The sequence below is a fragment of the Podarcis vaucheri genome, assembly GCF_965113315.1.
Source record: "Podarcis vaucheri genome assembly, chromosome: 4".
In the NCBI taxonomy this organism is placed as follows: domain Eukaryota; kingdom Metazoa; phylum Chordata; class Lepidosauria; order Squamata; family Lacertidae; genus Podarcis; species Podarcis vaucheri.
In genome coordinates this window covers 1,710,598-1,731,731 of record NC_138762.1, presented here as the reverse complement: position 1 = coordinate 1,731,731, position 21,134 = coordinate 1,710,598, and the positions used below count along the sequence as shown (strand labels likewise).

Below are 21,134 nucleotides of genomic sequence, written 5' to 3'. Positions count from 1 at the left end.
AGCAGCGGCAAGAACAGGCCCATCTGCTTCACCCAACCAGGTCTCTGTCACACATGCCAGGTCAAGTCCTCCATCCACGATCAAGTCATGGATGTCAGTGGTCTTATGAATCATTGACCTGGCATTGCACAGCAGCACCTTCAGGTCATGTGGGTATCCCTTGCTGATTCTAGTATCCATCCGGTCAGGACCAGACCCGGAGGCAGGGATAGTCCTCAGACAACGACTAAACCTGCCTCCTCTATAATGCCATGGTCTTGTCTTAGCGTAACTCCTCCTCCTACCCGTGATCACTGAGATCGGTTGTCCCAGTGCATCCCCCCCTGTGGAACATGCCCCAGCCATTTTGTTGGCTGCGACCCACTCCCCAGCAGCCCTGACCCCTTCCCTTAAGAACAAAATAACACTTTAAAAAAACAAAAACAAATAAAACAATACGAACAAAAAACAATAAAAATTACAAAAACATAACATCAAACAAGTTCCCAGGCCCAATAAATATCCATCCCACCCCGACCCACCCCCCAAACATACAAAAAATTCAAGAGAAAATTTTTAAAACATTTTAAAAGCACTCTGCACCCCTGCAGCAGTAACAGCAACTGTCCGCGTGAGGCCCGTCAGGCCCTGCCCTGGGCCAGGTGGTAAGTGGCAGGACGGAGCAGGGCCCCCAGACACTCACACAGGAGAGTCCCCCTCACCTCTGGGGGAGGGATGTGCAACCGCAACACATCTGCAAAGAGAAGGACATGGGGACAGGTGAGTCCGTCCCTGAGCACCTGGCAAGGCTATTCCAAGAGTTTTCTCCTGGATTCCAAGTCCTACGGCAGGGAAGGAGGGACATCCCAAGCCTTGGGGGCTAATCCTGGCCTCCTTCAACCAGAATGTGGCTCCCCAGGCTAACAAGATGGTCAATATCTGGTTCCACTCCACCCTTTTAAAATTTAAATCTCAAAACAGATCCCAACTTTCAGATCATGTAAACCACATGAGTGGGAAGACCCCTGCTCCACTCACAGAAATACGACTATACTTCCTTCTCCCACCTTTAAAGTCTATGTAACGAAACTGAATTGACCCAAGTCTGCCTTCCTCCGCCAACCTCAGCTTTGCTCTTCAAGCCAAAAGACAACACTTCCTGTAGTGATCAGGTGGGATTGCTATGAGGATTTATAACAAATATAGAGTAAGCCTTCTGTGTCAGCAATGAAAGCATTGCCATGACTGGGTTTAAACTATTTTCATATGATTCTTGATCAATCCACTCCTCTGCATCCCTGTTCCATTTCTCTTTCTTCACAAGTCACGTACCCACTTAGACAGGCAAGCGTCCTGGGTCATCAAAGACAGGGGGCAGTTTCTTTGCTGTAGCTTTTCTGATATGTTAATCTTAGGATGTTAATCTTAGGGCCAGGAAACAGGTCCACATAAAGATAATAATGATCACTGCCCTGCCGGCCAGACAGAGAGAGACACAGAGACACAGACAGAGATTATTATACGCACCCTTCCCAGAGTCTTGCTGGTTCAAGCCTCTGTGTGTATTCTTATTAATCCGAGTTCAATGCTTCCTTTACTTTGGGAACGCCTCACTTCACCGTCCCCGGGCGAAATCCCCTGGCCTTTCATTGGTAGAGCTGCCACCACGCCAGTAGCGTTTACCTCAGTGCTGCGAAGGGGCTGACTGAGCGGGCGGCGAGATGCTTTCAGCCTCGGACACTTGGTGGATTCTGAAATGGCTGTGCAGGCCAGATTCACGACCCTGGAGGGCTGGATTCGGCCCGCGGGACATAGTTTGAGGACCCCTGGCCTACACTGACTGGCAGCAGCTCCCCAGAGTTTCAGGCAGGGATTTCGTCCAGCCCTTGCAGGAGATGCCAGGGGCTGACAATGGGACATTCTGCATGCCAAGCAGATACTCAAGGACTCCCCATATTTCACTAGCCTTTCAATGGTATGCTATTAGCAACCGTGGAGATTCCACCTGCCTCTTTTGAAAGGAGAACACTCACCTGATCAGTAGTAGTAGTAGTAATAATAATTTATACCCCACCCATCTGGCTGCGTTCCCCAGCCACACTGGGCAACTTCCAACAAAATATTAAAATACAATAGTCTATCAAACATTAAAAGCTTCCCTAAACATAATAACAACAACCATTTTCAGTCCATTGAATTAGCAATTAAGCATTTCTGCAAAGGGAAATGCATACTTTTGTTGCGTGCATAAGCGTGCATAAGAAAGTATTACTCATTTACGATGAAAATGGGATTTATTTATTTTGAACTTTGCTGGTTTCCTCCTCAGCAGCCAGTGCAATGGTTTCAGCAGGGCTAGAACTCAGGACCCGCTGCCTTGAGGGACATCTAAGAGCAGTTGGGCAGGGAAAGGTCTCCCTTGGGAGGTGGTGGACTCTCCTTCCTTGGAGGTTTCTCAGCAGAGATCGGACGGCCATCTGCCATGGATGCTTTAGCTGAGATTCCTGCCTTGCTGGGGGTTGGACTAGATGACCCTGGGATCCCCTCCTATCTCTCCACTCCTGAATTCTAGGAGGAGCTTCCTTGCCTCCTGCAAAGCCCTTTTCCCTGCAGGCTCTTCCTCTGGTTTCTGGCCAAGGGAGGGAGATGCTCAGAGTCCAGCCAAGAGCCTCGCGCTCCAAAAGGATATCTGGGCATTGGCATAGCCAAATAACAAATAATAAGAATCTGAGGTTCTGCCAAGCGAGAGAGGGCTGAGCTGGAGGGACTCGGCTTGGCAAGGGTTAAAGGGAACCGAGCTGCCTTCCTAGAGAGGACAGGAAGCAAGGGGGGGCCAGGTCCTCCAGAGCCATGGCCCCCCCTCCCCAGTCCTTTCCTGCTTCGGTGTCTCTCCTGCAAGGGCTGCCTCGCTGTCTCTCCTGGGATCTGGTGAGTCTCCTCTCTCTCCCCCCAGAGGGTGCAGTGGGGAGGCGATGGGGGTCCCAAGGTTGCAGCAGGGGAGGGGGCCTGGGGGGCCTGATCAGGGAGGAGAGGGTCCTGCCAGGGAGGGGCCAGGTCTGCCACGCTCTCCTTCCTGCAGATCAGAGGATCCCAAACTCGTTTGGCCCTCCGCCCCCCCTCCTTCAGAAAAGATCTCCCTTCTTCAAACAAAGGAGTCCCTGGGACCTTAACTCTCTGTGACGTCTCTCAGCCTCATTGCACAACAGAGGAAACATCTGCAAATGCTTTTCCAAAGCTGGACGAGGAGGTGGACTAGCCCCCCCCAAAAAAACCCCACGGGGAGGGAGGAAGGAAAGGTGGGAGAGAGAGAGAGGCCAGGAGTAAAGAGAGGGATCCCAGTTTCCCAGAGTCTGGCTGCTGCATTGGGGACCAGTTTCCCAGTGTCTCCCAGGGCAGCTCCCCCCGGAGGCCACTGCAGCAATCCCCTCGCACCCAGAGCAGGGCATCCCAGGACCACATCCTCTCTCTCCCAAAGGGATTGTTGCTGGAAAACCAGCCGGAAATGGGCGCTGCTACTCCCTGAGCCTCCAGGGACCTGGGCATCATTGTCTCTCTCTGTGTTAAGCTATCTAACAGAATAATAATACTAAATTACCCGCCTAAATTTCAAGGGAGGTGTCTTTGGCCTCATCCACTTGGCCCTCAGGGGTTGCCGAGATACATACCTGGCCCTCAGAGCAAAGAAAAAGGGACCCCACCCCAGGAGTCTGTCTGGAGAGCGGCAGAGAGTCCAAGTGCAAGAAAAGGAGACAGAAGCAGGGAGTGGGGGTGGGGGGAGCAACTACTGAGGACCCCCAGGTGAGGACCCCACTAGAGCCAAGCATCCATTTTCCACAAGATACAAATGACTCCCTTGTCGGTCAGTTCTGACTTCTTGCATTTACTCGAAGGCAGGAGCAACAAGGCTGATTCATTTCCCAGAAATCCCTTCAGTTGCCTCCACATTTTGCATTGCTAGAAGGCTAGAGACATATTTCTTCTCTTCTTACTCCTCTTTGCTCCCCAAAAGATAGCTAATGGTCTGGGATGTGGTGCAGTCCAGCCCTAGTTCCCAGCAAGACTCATCCATGCTTGCTCAGGGAATCTTTTTCCTCTCCTGACCTACAAATTCTGTAACAGAACAATGTATTTGCTTTCTAGGATTTCCTAGAGGTTTTCATTAAGACGGACAGAACTTGGCAGAAGACCAAAGGGTTCCTTCCGATCTCTCACAGGCTTCCTGAGAGCACAGATGGATGAGCAAGACTCAGCTGGCCCTGAAGCAGGAAGAGGCCATGCCATCCAAACTGGGAGCAGTGGGGGGTTCTGGGAAAATTTTGTGCAGAAGATCCTGGGTGAGGAGGACACCCTCCGCTCAAAGATACAGAGCCAGCAGGTGAGGCAGTTCTGCTTCCAGGAGGCCAAAGGACCCCGAGAGGTTTGCAGCCGACTCTACCACCTTGACCGTCAGTGGCTGAAGCCAGAAAGGCACACGAAAGCTGAGATGCTGGACCTGGTGATCTTGGAGCAGTTCCTGGCTGTCCTTCCACCGGAGATGGAGAGCTGGGTGAGGGAGTGTGGAGCGGAGACCAGTTCCCAGGCAGTGGCCCTGGCGGAAGGTTTCCTCCTGAGTCAGGCAGAGGAGAGAAAGCAGGTGAGAGAGATTTTCCTCTGGGTACTCCCAAGGGGCTCCAAAGAGGATGGAGAACATCCCATAATGCTCTACTGTTGGCCCATCTGTTTTGTGGGAAGGCATCCATGGAATGAGATGTAACACCTTGAATGTTTTTGTCTTTGTCATTCTTTTACTAATATTTCTCCCCATTCTCTGTTTTGAATCCTTGTTTCTTTCTCAGGGAAAGGATCTCTTTGCAGAAATGGACCTGGATTCCTGTGAGGCAGAGAGGCCTCCGTTGGACACCAGAGAGAGGCAAATGGGTAAGGAGGAAGGTGGTGTTTCTCTGTTTGGTCTCATTCTGTTGGTTTTCCAACTCATCTGAGGGTTCTTTGTCACGGCTAAAAATTGGCCTCTGTTTCTTTAATGCTTAAAAAGCTGTGTGAGCATGAGTCAGCGGCCTGCACCGGGTTGTATATATAGAGTGAGAAATGTTAGTTTGGTTTGGGTTGGTTGGTTGGTTGGTTGGTGAAACCTGGTAGTGTTGATGTGTGTGAGAGATTTTGACCAGCTTCGGCCCATCTGTTTTTTTTTTTAATTAAATTTTTATTGAAGTTTTAACAAATCACCACAATACCATAACAATAACATACTAACAAACACACACAAAAAAACCACACACGTATAACTCCAGTTTTTACTTTCTTTTAGCTTACTTTCATGACTTCCTCATACCTTCCCTTTCTGTATTCCAATTTCAAATTCAATTGTCAGCAAATCCTTACCCTACTTTTAACTTTTTTTTTTAATAAAAAAATATTTTCTTCTAATCATCCCTTACCGCTTTTAACCCCTTAATACCCAATCCAGCATTTTTCTAACCTTCATTAATTTTACAATATTTCTTTAAATACTCTTTAAATTTCTTCCAATCTTCCTGCGCCGTATCTCTTCCCTGGTCACGGATTCTGCTCGTCATTTCCGCCAGTCCCATATAGTCTATCACCTTCAGTTGCCATTCTTCCACGGTGGGTAATTCTTGCGTCTTCCAGTACTTTGCGATGAGTATTCTTGCTGCTGTTGTAGCATACATAAAAAATGTTCTGTCCTTCTTTAACACCAATTGGCCGACAATGCCCAGGAGGAAGGCCTCTGGTTTCTCAGGGAAAGTGTACCTAAGTACCTTTTTCAATTCATTATAGATCGTTTCCCAGAAAGCCTTGATCTTTGGGCACGTCCACCAAAGGTGAAAGAATGTTCCTTCAATTTCTTTACATTTCCAACATTTATTGTCGGGCAAGTGATAGATTTTTGCGAGCTTGACTGGGGTCATGTACCACCTGTATATCATTTTCATAATATTCTCTCTTAAGGCATTACACGCCGTAAATTTCATACCTGTGGTCCACAACCTTTCCCAGTCAGCAAACAAAATGTTATGACCAATATCCTGTGCCCACTTAATCATTGCAGACTTAACCACTTGATCTTGTGTATTCCATTCCAACAGCAAGCTATACATTCTTGACAAATTCTTAGTGCTGGATTCTAACAGATCAGTCTCTAATTTTGATTTTTCCACCTGGAAGCCAATTTTTCTATCTGTTTTAAACACTTCCATTATTTGACAATAGTGAAACCAGTCTCTCACTTTCCCTTTTAGTTTTTCAAAACTTTGCAGTTTCCATCTATCCCCTTCTTGTTCCAAAATTTCTCCATATCTTGGCCATTTGGCCTCCATATTAAGTTTTTTAATGGCCTTTGCCTCCACCGGTGACAGCCACCTTGGAGTTTTACTTTCCAACAAATCTTTATATCTAGTCCAAACATTATATAGTGCTTTCCTGACAATGTGGTTTTTAAACCCTTTATGAACTTTAACCTTGTCGTACCAAAGATATGCATGCCACCCAAACATATTGTTGTACCCTTCCAAATCCAAAATGTCAGTGTTCTCAAGAAGCAGCCATTCTTTCAACCAGCAAAGAGCTGCTGATTCATAATAAAGTTTTAAGTCTGGCAGGGCAAATCCGCCCCTTTCTTTTATATCAGTTAGTATCTTGAATTTTATTCTTGGCTTTTTGCCCTGCCAGACAAATCTAGCAATATCTTTCTGCCACTTCTTGAAACAATCCATCTTGTCCAATATTTGCAAAGTTTGAAACAAAAACAACATTCTAGGCAACACATTCATCTTTATAACTGCTATTCGACCCAACAAGGAAAGCTTCATATTTGACCAAATTTCTAAGTCTTTTTTGACTTCATTCCAACATTTCTCATAATTATCTTTAAACAGATTCAAATTTCTTGAAGTCATGTTGACACCCAAATATTTCACTTTCTTAACCACAGTTAACCCTGTCTCATTCTGAAACCTCTCTTTTTCCGATGATGTTAGATTTTTCCCCAATACTTTCGTTTTTTATTTATTCAACTTAAATCCTGCAACCTGACCAAAGTCTTGAATTAGCTCTAAAACTCTTTTTGTACTAGATTCAGGCTCTTGCAAAGTGAGTACTAGGTCATCTGCAAATGCTTTCAGTTCAGCTTCGGCCCATCTGAAGCTGATACAGGTTTTTCTTATCTTGAGCCCAAGCAGAGTAGTCCACACAGCAGAAGGATAAGCAGTATGTGCCACATTCTTAACTTCATTTCCACTCTATGCTGAGAGAATACAAACATGCATCTTGCCTCTGTGAGAGCAGAGAAGCAACCTGTCTCTCTAACAAAGAAACCGAGAGAAGAGTGAAAAACAGCAAACCAGTGTACGTCACATCCAGTCTCCCATTCCTGTGGGAATCCAACAGTAACTTGGAGTGTGGAATGCAAAACAATTTCTTGTGACATGCATTCGCTGCTCAGTGAGGAAGCAGAAACCAACAGTGTGTACAGTTGGTCAGTCGCTTTTGCAGAAAGGCTTTTAAGAATAAAAGCAGAAAGCACTCTGCAAGGATACTCTTCTTGTGGACTCTTTTATGCCAACAAGGGTCCGAGGACCAGGCTGAGGCAACAAAGGGAGGTCAGAACCCCCTTTTTTTTTTTACAAACACTGACAGGTTATGGGCCCAGTGTTTCTGAGCTTGTGCAGAGTGCAAAACGACTGACAGCATCTGAGCAGGGAGCTGGTGAGTCCTGGTGGTGTACGGAGCCAGTGGCTGTGCGTTGGAGCAGTTGGTGGCAAGCTGTAACTGTCTGCAGTGATGCTGGGGCAGCTAGGATCTGAGGATCAGGAAAGCACTCAGCATCGGCTACTGGAACAGTCTGAACTCCTAGAGGACCACAGTAGGCGACTCACAGAGCAGCTACACCAGTACTCTGCAAGGATACTCTTCTCGGGGGACTCTTTTATGCCAACAGAGCCTTTTTTTTTTTTTTACAAACACTGATATTCTTTTCATCTTGTTTTGCAGGGAGACAGTTGGGAACAAGGGTCCAGAGGAGGGGAGATGGGTTTTTGCACATCTAACATATGAAATGGGCACAAACCTCCAAATGCTTTCAACAAGTATGGCTTTCTGAAAGGCCCATCTGTAGTTAGAGATGCCCTGTTTCACCTGTGAGAGAAGTAGGCACTCCTGGCGTCCTGTTTACATTTTTTCTCTTGCAGGTGGCAGAAGGATGCCAGCAAGACCTCCTGATCCACCTTTTCATGGGGGCAGAAGGGAAGCAGCGGCTGTGGAACCAGATCAGGTCAGGGGAAGCTGCCTTGTGGGGACAGAGGCTGAGGGATGGAGCAATGTCATGGACTGGTTGGGCACAGAGGAATGGTGGGAGGAAGCAGCCGGGGAAGCAGGAAGGGAAGACGGCTCAGAGCCGAAGGAGTGGAAGTGGAGGAAGGATGAGTGGTCAGAGGCGGAAGAGGGAGAAGCCTGGGAAGAGGAGGTGTCAGAAGCTGAAGGGGCAACAGGGCTTAGTGAGCTGGGAGACTCTGTGGCAGAATGCAGTGCAGAATCAGAGGCAGAAGAGGAAGGAGGCAAGTGGGAGAGGAAGGTCGAGAGACAGAGTTGAGTCAGGAGAGTCTCCCGGCTTGTCTCTCAGAGCCAGGAAACCCCTTGCATTGCAGGAATCTCTGCTAGATTATGCAAACTGACAGACCCTCTGGGAATTAGCTGCTGTTCTCATGAGGCCCGAAACTCAGCCAGGTCTGTGAATATTGTGTTCTTGTTAAGAGAGTGTGAACTCCAGCTGTGAAGTGTGGGATTTCCTACCCATAGAACTCTGACACCAGCCTTCTGAATTTCGCCAGTAGGATTCATCTGTAGTTGCAGTTTTCATGGAATCCTAGAGTTGAAAGGGACACCAAGGGTCATCAAGTCCAACCCCCTGCGTTGCTAGATCATCCAAGACAGATGGCCATCCAAAATAGGCTTATCTTATTTCTAGACTGATCACGGAATGCAAAAATTGGTTTCTAAGAAGTGGACAAATGAGAACAAATAGTGGCATGGATTCACCTAACCAGCGCCATCTGCTGGAAAATGGAGCCTGCCCACCATTCCTCCCCTCCCCCTCTCCATGCCCCCATGAACCCCTTGAATTTGGCTCTAGGGCATTGGGAGGGAACCTTCCCAGAACAACTCACGAGGAGAGGAGAAAGTGGATCCTTCCATTGGGGAAACTGGAATGCTTGCGTAGGCAGAGTGACTTGGAAAACACAAGGTGGAGTTCCACCTATTTGCACAAAGACGGATACCCATAACTAAAAGGCAGAATAAAATAAGCATCCATAAATAAAATGTGCAGCAAAGGAATCCTATTGAAACAACGCCACAATTTACAGGAAGGAAACAACAGAGCATTGTGTAGCAGATCATATTTCTGCTGTCTCAGAGGAGGACATTTCCCTTTTTCTTTTAGGGTCCAGTCTGCTTTGAAGATGTGGCCGTTCGTTTCACGGACAAGGAGTGGACGTTGCTGGATCCTGACCAGAGAGCTCTGCATAAGGACGTCATGGAGGAGAATTGTGGGATCGTGGCCTCTCTTGGTAAGGCTCCCTGTGGGATCATCATATCAGCCTGGAAATTCAAAACATACCTCTATGGAACCAACCTCATATATTTTCACAGAGCTCAACAGCGCCCCCTGCAACACCTGGGAACCTAACACCCCCACAATAAACAGTAACTTTCAGTTTCTTCTTTGAACAATCTTCCTCAAATTATTCCTTTTTCTACCACGACCGGGCTGGTCTGAACTGCCCAGGCCATCTTAAATGTCAGCTTCAGAATTGTTAGGAAAGATAAGTTGTGAGCAAGCTTCCCACATTTGTCTGCTGACTCGAAAGTCCTTTGTCTCATTTGTTTAATTTTCCATTCTATCTCTTGATTTGTCAGTTCCATATATTGCGTCTGATAATACTTTATTTCTCTCAAAATTTCTTGAGACTTTGGTTTAGACCTCAATTTCTTTTCTCCTTCCTTCATTTTTTCTAAAATTCTTTCTTTCCTTTCATTTTGCTTTTTCCTCTTAATTGAATTCTGTTGTATCAGGAAGCCTCGCATCACGGCTTTGCTCGCGTCCCAGATTGTTCTTTTTTCCACTTCTGTTCTCAGGTTTATCTCAAAGTAATCTTTCAATGTCTTTAGGGCCTTTTTACAGAATTGTTCGTCTCTAAATAGGGAGTCATTCATTCTCCATCTAAAGGATCCAGTTGTTGTCATTTTCATTTCCATCTTTACTGCATTATGGTCGGAGCAGGTTTTTGGGCAGATTTCTACTTTCTTTATCTTTGTAGCCATCACACTAGATACCCAAATTTGGTCGATTCTTGTCCATGTCATTTTAGATTCCGAGAAAAAGGTTCCCTCTCTCTCGAGAGGGTTCTTTGTTCTCCAGATGTCAATCAAATCCATATTTTCCGTCATCTCAAAGAAAGTCTTTGGTAGTCTTCCTTCTTTAGAAATTGTCTGTCTTTGTGCCTTATCCATATTTGTGGAGACCACTCCGTTCATGTCCCCCATCAGTATTATTTTGCAGTCGAGGTAGTCCAATAGGGTTTCATGCAACTTCTTAAAAAATTCAGCCTTCCCGTCATTAGGTGCATATATTCCAATTATCAAATATTTTTCTCCCTGAATCTGTACTTCGATTGCCAAATATCTTCCTTCTTCATCCTTAAATTTCATTTTTGGGTCCAATTTTTCTTTTGCATAAATCACTACTCCTCTCTTTTTTACTTTGTCAGAAGATATAAATTCTTGTCCTAATCTTTTGTTCACCAACAGTTTCCTGTGTGCTCTGGTTATATGGGTTTCCTGTAGACATATCAGATCCAGTTGTTCCCTTTTCAAAATATGAAAAACTTGTCGTTTTTTTCTGGGATGGTTCAAACCGTTGCAGTTCCAACTAAGAAGTTGCAGAGACATTTTGTTTATTAGATGTTTGACCCTCCGACTGCTCCAAGCTTTTCTTCCTCTTCAGTTGGCGGTTGTAGTAATCCAAATGATAGATTTGCAATGTCTGTTAGCCCTCCTCCTTCTGGTGTTGATTCTTGTCCTCCTCTTACCAGGCCCACCGTACCTTTCTGTAGGTCCTCTAGGTTCCTCTCCAAGAAGTTTTCTTTTTCCTGTACTGATCTTATTCTTCTTTTCTTCCCTTTGTAGTTGAAGGACAACCCCTGTGGAAATTCCCACCTAAAAGGTATAAAGTTCTTCCTCAGCAAATTGGCCAAGTCTCTATAGAAAGTCCTCACTTCCAAGATGTATTTAGGGATGTCCTTAAAGATTTGGACTTGAGTGTTTCCAATTACCAAAGCTTTTTGATAATGAAGGTTCAGTATCTTGTCTCTTTCCTCTTTGGTTCTGAAGGTGATCAGACAATCCCTTGGCTTCGCACTTTGCTTTCTACCAAGTCTGAAAGCAGTTGTTATCTCTACTTCATCCTCCTCCAGATCTCCTTGCCAATTTTCCAAAATTGCCTCTGTGAGAAATTCCCTCAGGTTGTCCTTTTCATTCTCTGGAACCTGTCTTAATTTCAGATTCCGTTCTTTCCGTTGTAGCTCCAGTAAGGAGAGGGCCTCTTCATGCTCATTCACCTTTTTCTCTATCGGTGCAAGTTTTTCCTGTGTCTCCCCGGCAATAGATCTTGCACTCTCTGCAATTTTCTTAGTTTCTGTAGATTCCTGAATCAGTCTATTTATGGATTCTGTATTAGTTGCCACTGACGTGGTGTTCAAGTCCAGTCTTGCTGTGAGTTCTGTCAATTTCTTTGAATTTTCTGTAGATTGCTTTGTTAAGGCCTCTAGGGATTGATTTATTTTAAGCAGTGCCTGTGTCATAGATTCCATTGATGCTGCTGTCACACTTTCCGGTGCAGGCACTGTATTGCCAGAGATTGAGCCTCTTAAAACTCGTTCACCATTTAAGGTATAGTCTATATCCACTTCATACCTATTTTAAAGAACAATTTTCCCGGTGTTAACTCCTGGCAGATCGTCCCCAGGGGATCAGGGCAGTGGAAAACTTTGTTTCCTTTGAATTAAGAGTATCTTCACAAGACTGTCTTTTTTTCCCCCCTTCTCCTCCGATCAGGGGGGAAGAGATACTTTTGACAGCTCAGGGTTGACAGTTCGCAACTAAGTTTCTTGTAACTGCAGCAGGGTCTTTCGTTGCTTTAAATTTCTGCAGTCCGGGGGGGGGCAGACTTCCTTATTTTATTCCCTCCCGTTTTCAGCCAGATTTTCAAATTTTAAAGGGTCCCGATTCTTTTTCTGCTCTTACTCACGGGAATTCAGTCCAGATTTTCTTTTCAGGAAGAAATCGGCGCTCTCCGCTTATGGCGACGCGGCTTCACTCCGCAGGCTGGGTAACGACTCTCAGCACCGCGCTCACTCCCGATGCCACTCCGGAGCCTTTAAAAAGGCTCTTTCACAGTACCGGGGGGCGCAAAGGTGCCCACCGAATCTCCTTGCTCTCAGGCTTCAGCGCCTGAGATTTTAGGGGTCCCCCGCTCGCCGTAGCGGGTAAGACCCGAACTTGCGGAGCAGTCCTTCTCCGGAGCTCGGAGGGAGGACCGCCATTGAGCGCTGGCACCGACCGGAAGTCACCATTTCCAACATTTATTACTCACCTTAGACATCTTACTTAATTTAACTGATGTTATATACCATCGATATATCATTTTCATAACATTTTCTTTAATTGTGGTACATGCCATAAATCTCATCCCTTCCTTCCACAATTTTATCCAATCATCAAATCGAATGTTATATCCAAAGTCTTTGGCCCATTGAATCATAACTGATTTAACCTCTTCATCCTTCAAATGCCATTCTAATAATAATTTATACATCATAGATAAATTTTTAACTTCGTTATTCAATACTTCTCGTTGAAACCTAGATTCTTTTTCAGAATAGCCTCTTTCTGCAACCTCTTTTCTAAACATTTCATTAATCTGAAAATAATGCAGCCAATCGTTTACATATTCTTTCACTTCTTCATATGGTTTCATTTTCCACTTACTTCCCTCTTTCTCAATTAAACTTCCATATGTTATCCACCTCCCAGTCATATTGATCTTTTTAACACTCATCGCCTCTAATGGTGATAACCAGTGTGGTATTTTTGGTTCAAGTAGGTTTTTGTACCTACCCCATACCTCAGAGATCCTCTAATAATATGATTTTTGAAACCTTTATGCACTCGGGTTTTTTCATACCATAAATATGTGTGCCAACCGAATCTATTGTCATATCCTTCCAAATCTAACAAATCTCTATTTTCTAATTTCATCCATTCTTTCAACCAACATATGCACGTTGCTTCATAATATAATCTCATATCTGGCAGGGCCAAGCCTCCCCTCTCTTTTAAATCTGTTAACAACTTAAATTTTATTCTCCGCTTTTTGCCCTGCCAGATATATCTTGAAATCAAAATCCATAAGATGCCACCAAACGAATAAAAGTCTGTGTTAAATCTCAAAGAGAGGGGAAGAGAAGGAGAAGGGCAAAAGCCTCCCCCATCAAAGATACAAAAATGGCGCAGTTCGCTTCTTTGTATCCCATTCAAATACTCCACAGAGAAGGAGGGAGGGGGGGTATGAACTTCAGAGGGCAAAAACACTCCTAATTCCTCTCAAACCTCTTTTAAGCTTCCACCAAATTAAGGTAAAGAAACAGTATTTTCCCTCTTAGCATCTTCTGTCTCTCTTCACAGGCTAGAATTAATAAATCAGTCCGTCGCTGCCAATTGGGCAGATCTTTTTAAAAACAAAAGTAGAAAGCTCTCGGAGTCTTCTCCCCCAACATTTCACACCGACTCACTGATAAGACTATTAATTGCCTTCCAAATGACTCTCCCCCTTTTCTCTATCTTTATACTCCTTATAGTCCTTTAAAAGGCAGTCAAATAAATTATCAGTTTAATCTGTTTGCATTGACTTACGTTTTTGTCCCGCTCTGAAGATTGTTCTTCTGTGTAGTTTAAATTCCAGGCAAGGCTGACCTCCTTTTTTCCACCTTACCCACTTCAAATTGGCTCTAATCCATGGATTTGTATTTTAAAAAGTCCCAATTCGATTTCTTAATGTTCGAGAGCTGATCGCTTCTGTGTGCAAGCTTGGAGCTTCGCTCTTGAGGGATAGAAATGGCCTCCTGCTGTCCGCTTCTCTACCCCACCGCTCTCGTCGCCTCCCCAAAAGAGGTTACTTGGCAGTCGGAGGATAAGCTCTTGGACCGTGCCGGGACCCTGCCCCTTGAATATCCTTTCAAGGGTGTTTGGGGGGCTGCGGCGCTCTTGCAGCACTCCCTTTTTCCCTCCAAAGCTGGATTCTCTCAGCACTGAGGAATCCCACTTGCTTTCACTCCCGCGATCGCCGGAAGCCTCCTCAACTCTTTGTGCCATTTCTATAATTTTATTATGTTTTACAAGAACACAAAAAAACAACCAACTTGAAAGCAATCACAAAAGACACTGACAAAAGTCAGCCTAAGCAATTTGTCCTTTTTTCTGGTTATCTGGCTATAGCATTAGATAGAATACGGGTAATTGAACAATTTCCATTGATGCATAATTTTATGATATTACTCCAAAAGAAGCAGTGTTATGAGCCATCAAACCTATGAAATACACTTTTCTCCAAAAGTCTTCCACAATTTTGACCACTACTGTATATCAAACAAAACAACATTCAGCACCTCAACAGAATCTCATAATAAATATGTTGGTTATTGACAAACAACAAAGGTAAGAAACACACTGAACTCCCTTAAGTTCTTCTCCATTTGTTCCTGAGGCTCTAATCCCTTTTTGTCTCCATTGCAGATTGTGATGAATCAGAAATCGAGAATGAAGGTGATCACGATAAAATCCCCAGAGAGGAGAAGCCACGTAAAAATTTGGAGTTTGGAGAAAGCTGCAGTCAGCGCTCCCATTCCACTTCCCATCAACAAAATATCATTGGAAAGAAACTCTATCAGTGTGTGGAATGTGGAAAGAGCTTCAGTAACAGCTTCTCTCTCACTTCCCATCAAAGAATTCATACAGGGGAGAAACCCTATCAGTGTGTGGAATGTGGAAAGATCTTCAGTAGGAACACCGATTTCATTTCACATCAGAGAATTCATACAGGGGAGAAGCCCTATCCGTGTGTGAACTGTGGAAAGAGCTTCACTCATAGCTCCTCTCTCACTTCCCATCAAAGAATTCATACAGGGGAGAAACCCTATCAGTGCATGGAATGTGGAAAGAGCTTCACTCATAGCTCCTCTCTCACTTCCCATCAAAAAATTCATACAGGGGAGAAACCCTATCAGTGTGTGGAATGTGGAAAGAGCTTCACTCATAGCTCCTCTCTCACTTCCCATCAAAAAATTCATACAGGGGAGAAACCCTATCAGTGTGTGGAATGTGGAAAGAGCTTCATTTATAGCTCCTCTCTCACTTCCCATCAAAGAATTCATACAGGGGAGAAACGCTATCAGTGTGTGGAATGTGGAAAGAGCTTCACTCATAGCTTCTCTCTCACTTACCATCAAATAATTCATACAGGGGAGAAACCCTATCAGTGCATGGAATGTGGAAAGAGCTTCAGTAGGAGCACTGAACTCACTTCCCATCAGAGAATTCATACAGGGGAGAAACCCTATCAGTGTGTGGAATGTGGAAAGAGCTTCACTCATAGCTCCTCTCTCACTTCCCATCAAAAAATTCATACAGGGGAGAAACCCTATCAGTGTGTGGAATGTGGAAAGAGCTTCATTTATAGCTCCTCTCTCACTTCCCATCAAAGAATTCATACTGGGGAGAAACCCTATCAGTGCATGGAATGTGGAAAAAGCTTCCGTCAGAGCACCAGTCTCACTTCCCATCAGAGAATTCATACAGGGGAGAAACCCTATCAGTGTGTGGAATGTGGAAAGAGCTTCACTAAAAGCTCCTCTCTCACTTCCCATCAAAGAATTCATACAGGGGAGAAACCCTATCAGTGCGTGGAATGTGGAAGGAGCTTCAGTAAGAGATCCAATCTCACTTCCCATCAGAGAATTCATACAGGAGTCAGACCTGAGGGATGCTCCTCCATCCACGATGCAGCTGCCAGTAGACCTTTGACACTGGCTCAGCAGAGCACACCTTGCTGTGTTAATCTGTAGGTGAGCTGGCAGAACAAAAGGTCCTCTCAAGGTGAGTGGAAAGGAGGGGAGTAATAGAATCATAGAATTGTCAAGTTGGAAGGGACCACAAGGTGCTTCTAGTCCAATTCCCCACATTGAGGGACTTGTTTGTCCTCCTGGCCATCCTTCTTATCATATGTATTGATTGTTTATGACCTCCGGGGTTGCTGAATGCACTCCTTTTAAGTTTTCATTTACCCCAAATATATGCACGCTTAACTAGTGTTTGTAGTTTAACTTTTCCCCACGTGGGGTCTGTTGAAATGCTCAGAAGAAATCTGATTGGTTCTTATGAACACTCTGTAAAAGTTCTTTTGTGAATAAAATGACCTGGGCCGAGGGGTAGACAGAGAGAGACACAGACAGAGATTATTATACGCACCCTTCCCAGAGTCTTGCTGGTTCAAGCCTCTGTGTGTATTCTTATTAATCAGAGTTCAATCCTTCCTTTACTTTGGGAATGCCTCACTTCACCGTCCCCGGGCGAAATCCCCTGGCCTTTCATTGGTAGAGCTGCCACCACGCCAGTAGCGTTTACCTCAGTGCTGCGCAGGGACTGACTGAGCGGGCGGCGAGATGCTTTCAGCCTCGGACACTTGGTGGGTTCTGAAATGGCCGTGCAGGCCAGATTCACGACCCTGGAGGGCTGGATTCAGCCCACGGGACATAGTACGAGGACCCCTGGTCTCCACTGACTGGCAGCAGCTCCCCAGAGTTTCAGGCAGGGATTTTGTCCAGCCCTTGCAGGAGTTGTCAGGGGTTGACCCTGGGATATTCTGCATGCCAAGCAGATGTTCTTGGTTCCCCATATTTCACTAGACTTTCGACGTTATGCTATTAGCAACCGTGGAGATTACACCTGCGTCTTTCGAAAGAACACTCACCTGATCAATTTAATTAATTAAATAATAAGAATAATAATATAATAATTATTTATTTATTTATTTAGAAAATGTTTATTAGGATTTTACAATAAACATTGGTTTCACAAACTAAAAAGAAAACATAGACAGAAAAAGAAAAAAGATAACAAGAAAAATACAAAAAATCCTAGAAGGAAAAAAAAAAGAAAATACAAAAAACAGATGACTAAAAAAAAATTAAAGAAAAATCCATTTTTCAATATCTTTAGGCTCATTTACTTATTTCCTTGACCTCCTCACACCTCCCCTTTTTGTATTCCCGTTTACAAAATCCTTTCAGCAAATCCTTACCCTCTTTCATTTGTCTTTACTCTGTGTCTTAACCTATTATAACTACCGTATTTTTCTCTCTATAGCACGCAGATTTTTTCTCCTAAAAAGGAAGGGGAAATGTCTGTGCGTGTTATTGATTGAATGTGTGGTCCCTGGAGCCGAAAAATCAGGCAAAAATCAAATCGCGCTTCACAGAGAAGGGAAACCTGAAAAGAGGAAGTGGTTGCTTTCCTGCATTCTGCCTCAGGGTCTTATTGCCCACCCTCCTCTGTTTCGTTGCTGTGTTTGCTCAAACGGAACAAAGAGCAGGGAAAGCCCCTCCCCTCCAGGCAAGCAGAGGGGAAAGCAGAGCGTCTTTCTAATTCCTCTCCATGCTCCGGAGAGAACAATGTTTGTGAAGGGAAGAGAGATTACAGGTTCAGCTTAAAATTCTGATTTGACTTCCTGCTTTTTGTTTTTGGGGACACACAGCATTCAAATATGCTTTTTTCCATTTAAAAGGATGAAATCCTTAAACAGTGTTTTGCCTGTAAATTCATGTGATCTGGAAGATTACAGTGTCTGTACCTCTTAAGGGATGGCAAAGCTTAGGTTTCGCTGCTAAATAGTTCTTAATGCAGTTAAAATGCTTTCTTCTGTCAAGGCAATTAAAAAATATATATATCAGGCAGCCGGAAAACATGCAGGTGGGAGGGAGAGAGAGAGAGAGAGCACGCTGGCTGGCTTGGGTGGGTGGGTGGGGGGAAACTTTTGCCTTCCTTTCCTCACGTTATAGCCCTCTCCTGCATTCTTAGCCTTCTGTGTTTTTCCTTCCCTCCCCACTTAAAATGTGGTTACAAAGCATGGGTCCACATGGATCCTCAGGATCTTTGCATTGGGTCAGCCAAGATTCACCATCAGAGCACATAGCATGTCCATGGCTACAGCCTGCCCCCCAAAAATCATGCACCCACTGTTGCCTGGGGCTGCAATGGTGCAAAAACCTGGTTACAAAGCATGGATCCACAGGGATTCCCAGGATTTTTGCATTGGGTCACCCCAAATTCACCATCTGATCACATGTCTGTGGCCACAGCATGAAGCACAAAAATGATACATCCACTGTTTCATTCAGAATATTTTCCCCCTTGTTTTCCTCTAAAAACGATGTGCGTGTTATGGTCAGGTGCGTGTTATAGAGCGAAAAATACGGTATATATTTTCGTCCATATGACTCTATATTTGCATATTCTTTTTAACCTTATTACCAAAACCACTTATTTTCAATCCAACATCATTTTAACATTCATTAATTTTACAGTATTTCTGCAAATAGTCTTTAAATTTCTTCCAATCTTCTTCCACCAACTCTTCTCCCTGGTCTCGGATTCTGCCAGTCATTTCCGCCAATTCCATATAGTCCATCGCCTTCATCTGCCACTCTTCCAGGGTGGGTAAATCTTGTGTCTTCCAATACTTTGCAATAAGTATTCTTGCTGCTGTTGTTGCATACATAAAGAAAGTTCTATCCTTCTTTGGCACCAATTGGCCGACTATGCCCAGGAGAAAGGCCTCTGGTTTCTTCAAGAAGGTATATTTAAATACCTTTTTTAATTCATTATAAATCATCTCCCAGAAAGCCTTAATCCTTGGGCACGTCCACCAAAGGTGAAAGAATGTACCTTCAGTTTCTTTACATTTCCAACATTTATTATCGGGTAAGTGATAGATTTTTTGCAAGCTTGACTGGGGTCATGTACCACCTGTATATCATTTTCATAATATTCTCTCTTAGGGCATTGCATGCCGTAAATTTTATACCTGTGGTCCACAACTGTTCCCAGTCAGCAAACATAATGTTATGTCCAACGTCCTGTGCCCATTTAATCATAGCAGATTTAACCGTCTCGTCCTGAGTGTCAACAGCAAGTTATACATTCTTGAAAGTATCTTTGTTTTAGGATCTAACAGATCTGTTTCCAACTTTGATTTTTCCACCTGGAAGCCAATTTTTTTGTCTAAATTATAAGCCTCTCTTATTTGATAATAATGACGCCAGTCTCGCACTTTATCTTTTAGTTTCTCAAAACTCTGCAATTTCAATTTGTCTCCTTCTTGCTCCAAGATTTCCCAATATTTCGGCCACTTGGCCTCCATATTGAGCTTTTTCAGGGCCTTTGCCTCCATCGGTGACAACCACCTTTGGGTTTTATTTTCAAGTAAGTCTTTATATCTTGTCCAGACATTAAACAATGTTTTCCTGACAATATGGTTTTTAAATGCTTTATGTGCTTTAACCTTGTCGTACCATAAGTATGCATGCCACCCAAAAACATTATTGAAACCTTCTAGATCCAAAATGTCTGTGTTCTCAAGAAACAGCCAATGTTTCAACCAGCAGAATGCTGCTGATTCATAATAAAGTTTAAAGTCTGGCAGGGCAAATCCCCCTCTTTCCTTTACATCAGTTAATATTTTAAATTTTATTCTGGGCTTCTTGCCCTGCCAGACAAATCTAGAAATATCTCTCTGCCACTTCTTGAAACAATCCATTTTGTCCAGAATTTGTAGTGATTGAAACAAAAACAGCATTCTTGGCAATACATTCATCTTTATAGCAGCAATTCGACCCAACAAGGAAAGCTTCAAGTTTGACCATATTTCTAAATCCTTTTTCACTTCCGACCAACATTTTTCATAATTGTCTTTAAATAAGTTCCCATTTTTAGCTGTCATATTAATCCCCAAGTATTTCACCTTCTTAACAACTGTTAAGCCTGTCTCCTTCTGAAACCTCTCTTTCTCATTCGGTGTTAAGTTTTTCTCAAGAACTTTAGTTTTTAACTTGTTCAACTTAAATCCTGCCACATGACCAAATTCTTGGATCAGTTCTAATACTCTTTTAGTACTAGATTCTGGCTCCTGTAAAGTCAATACTAAGTCATCTGCAAAAGCTTTCAATTTGTATTGTTTAGCTCCGACCTTTATACCCTTGATCAGATGGTCCCTTCTAATCATGTTTAACAAAACCTCCAATAAAAAGCAATGGGGAAATTGGGCAGCCTTGTCGTGTCCCTTTCTGTATCTTGAATTCCTCTGTCACCACATTATTAACTATTAGTTTAGCCTTTTGTTCTGAATAAATTGCACTTATACCATTTTCAAACCCTTGACCGACCCCATCCCCTGAAGATTTTTCTTCATAAAGCTCCAAGAAATATTATCAAAAGCTTTCTCGGCATCCACAAAAATTAAAACTGCTTTGGTATTGATGTCCACTTGCAACTTCTCCAAAATGTTGATTATATTCCTCGTGTTGTCAGACAAGTGTCTGCCTGGGAGAAAGCCAGCTTGGTCCTTGTGTATCTCTTCCACTAATACTTTTTTTAGTCTTTTGGCCAAAATGTCAGCAAATATTTTGTAATCCACATTTAACAGGGATATGGGTCGGTAGTTCTTAAGTTGTATCTTTTCAGACTCAGTTTTCGGTATAAGTGTAATATATGCTTCTTTCCACGACTCTGGCACTTTTTCCCTTCCAAAATTTCATTGCAAACCTCCTTTAGTGGTTGAATTATCCAGTCCTTCAAAGTTCTATAGTATTTTGAGGTTAAACCATCCGGCCCTGGAGATTTTCCCAACTGCATGTTCTGAATGGCACCTTCTACCTCCTGTTCCATAATTTTGTAATTCAGCATTATCTTATTTTCTTGAGAGATTTTTTGTAATCCATTTGTTTTCATAAATTGGTCTATATCAAACTCTTTCT

At 43.8% G+C, this 21,134-nt stretch overlaps 2 protein-coding genes across 3 annotated transcripts in view; both read left to right on the top strand.

Moving 5' to 3' along the window:
- Positions 1-2,839: 2,839 nt before the first annotated feature.
- LOC309530284 (uncharacterized protein) overlaps positions 2,840-21,134 on the top strand; it is a 435,057-nt gene continuing 416,762 nt past the window's right edge. Inside the window, exon 1 of the mRNA XM_082218999.1 lies at positions 2,840-2,907. The gene's annotated coding sequence lies outside the window, so the exon portion shown is untranslated. The remainder of the gene's footprint in view (positions 2,908-21,134) is intronic.
- Positions 4,125-19,632, top strand: LOC309530380 (uncharacterized protein). 2 transcript variants are annotated; one of them, XM_082219308.1, is made up of 6 exons: positions 4,125-4,612; positions 4,815-4,896; positions 8,184-8,266; positions 9,434-9,560; positions 14,842-16,200; positions 17,470-19,632. In XM_082219308.1, the coding sequence occupies exons 1-5, from the start codon at positions 4,211-4,213 to the stop codon at positions 16,167-16,169; spliced, it is 2,022 nt and encodes a 673-aa protein (XP_082075434.1). In that variant the 5' UTR covers positions 4,125-4,210; the 3' UTR covers positions 16,170-16,200; positions 17,470-19,632. The 2 variants fall into 2 exon arrangements, with proteins under 2 accessions (XP_082075434.1, XP_082075433.1); XM_082219307.1 differs by lacking the exon at positions 17,470-19,632 and having other exon boundaries at positions 14,842-16,597.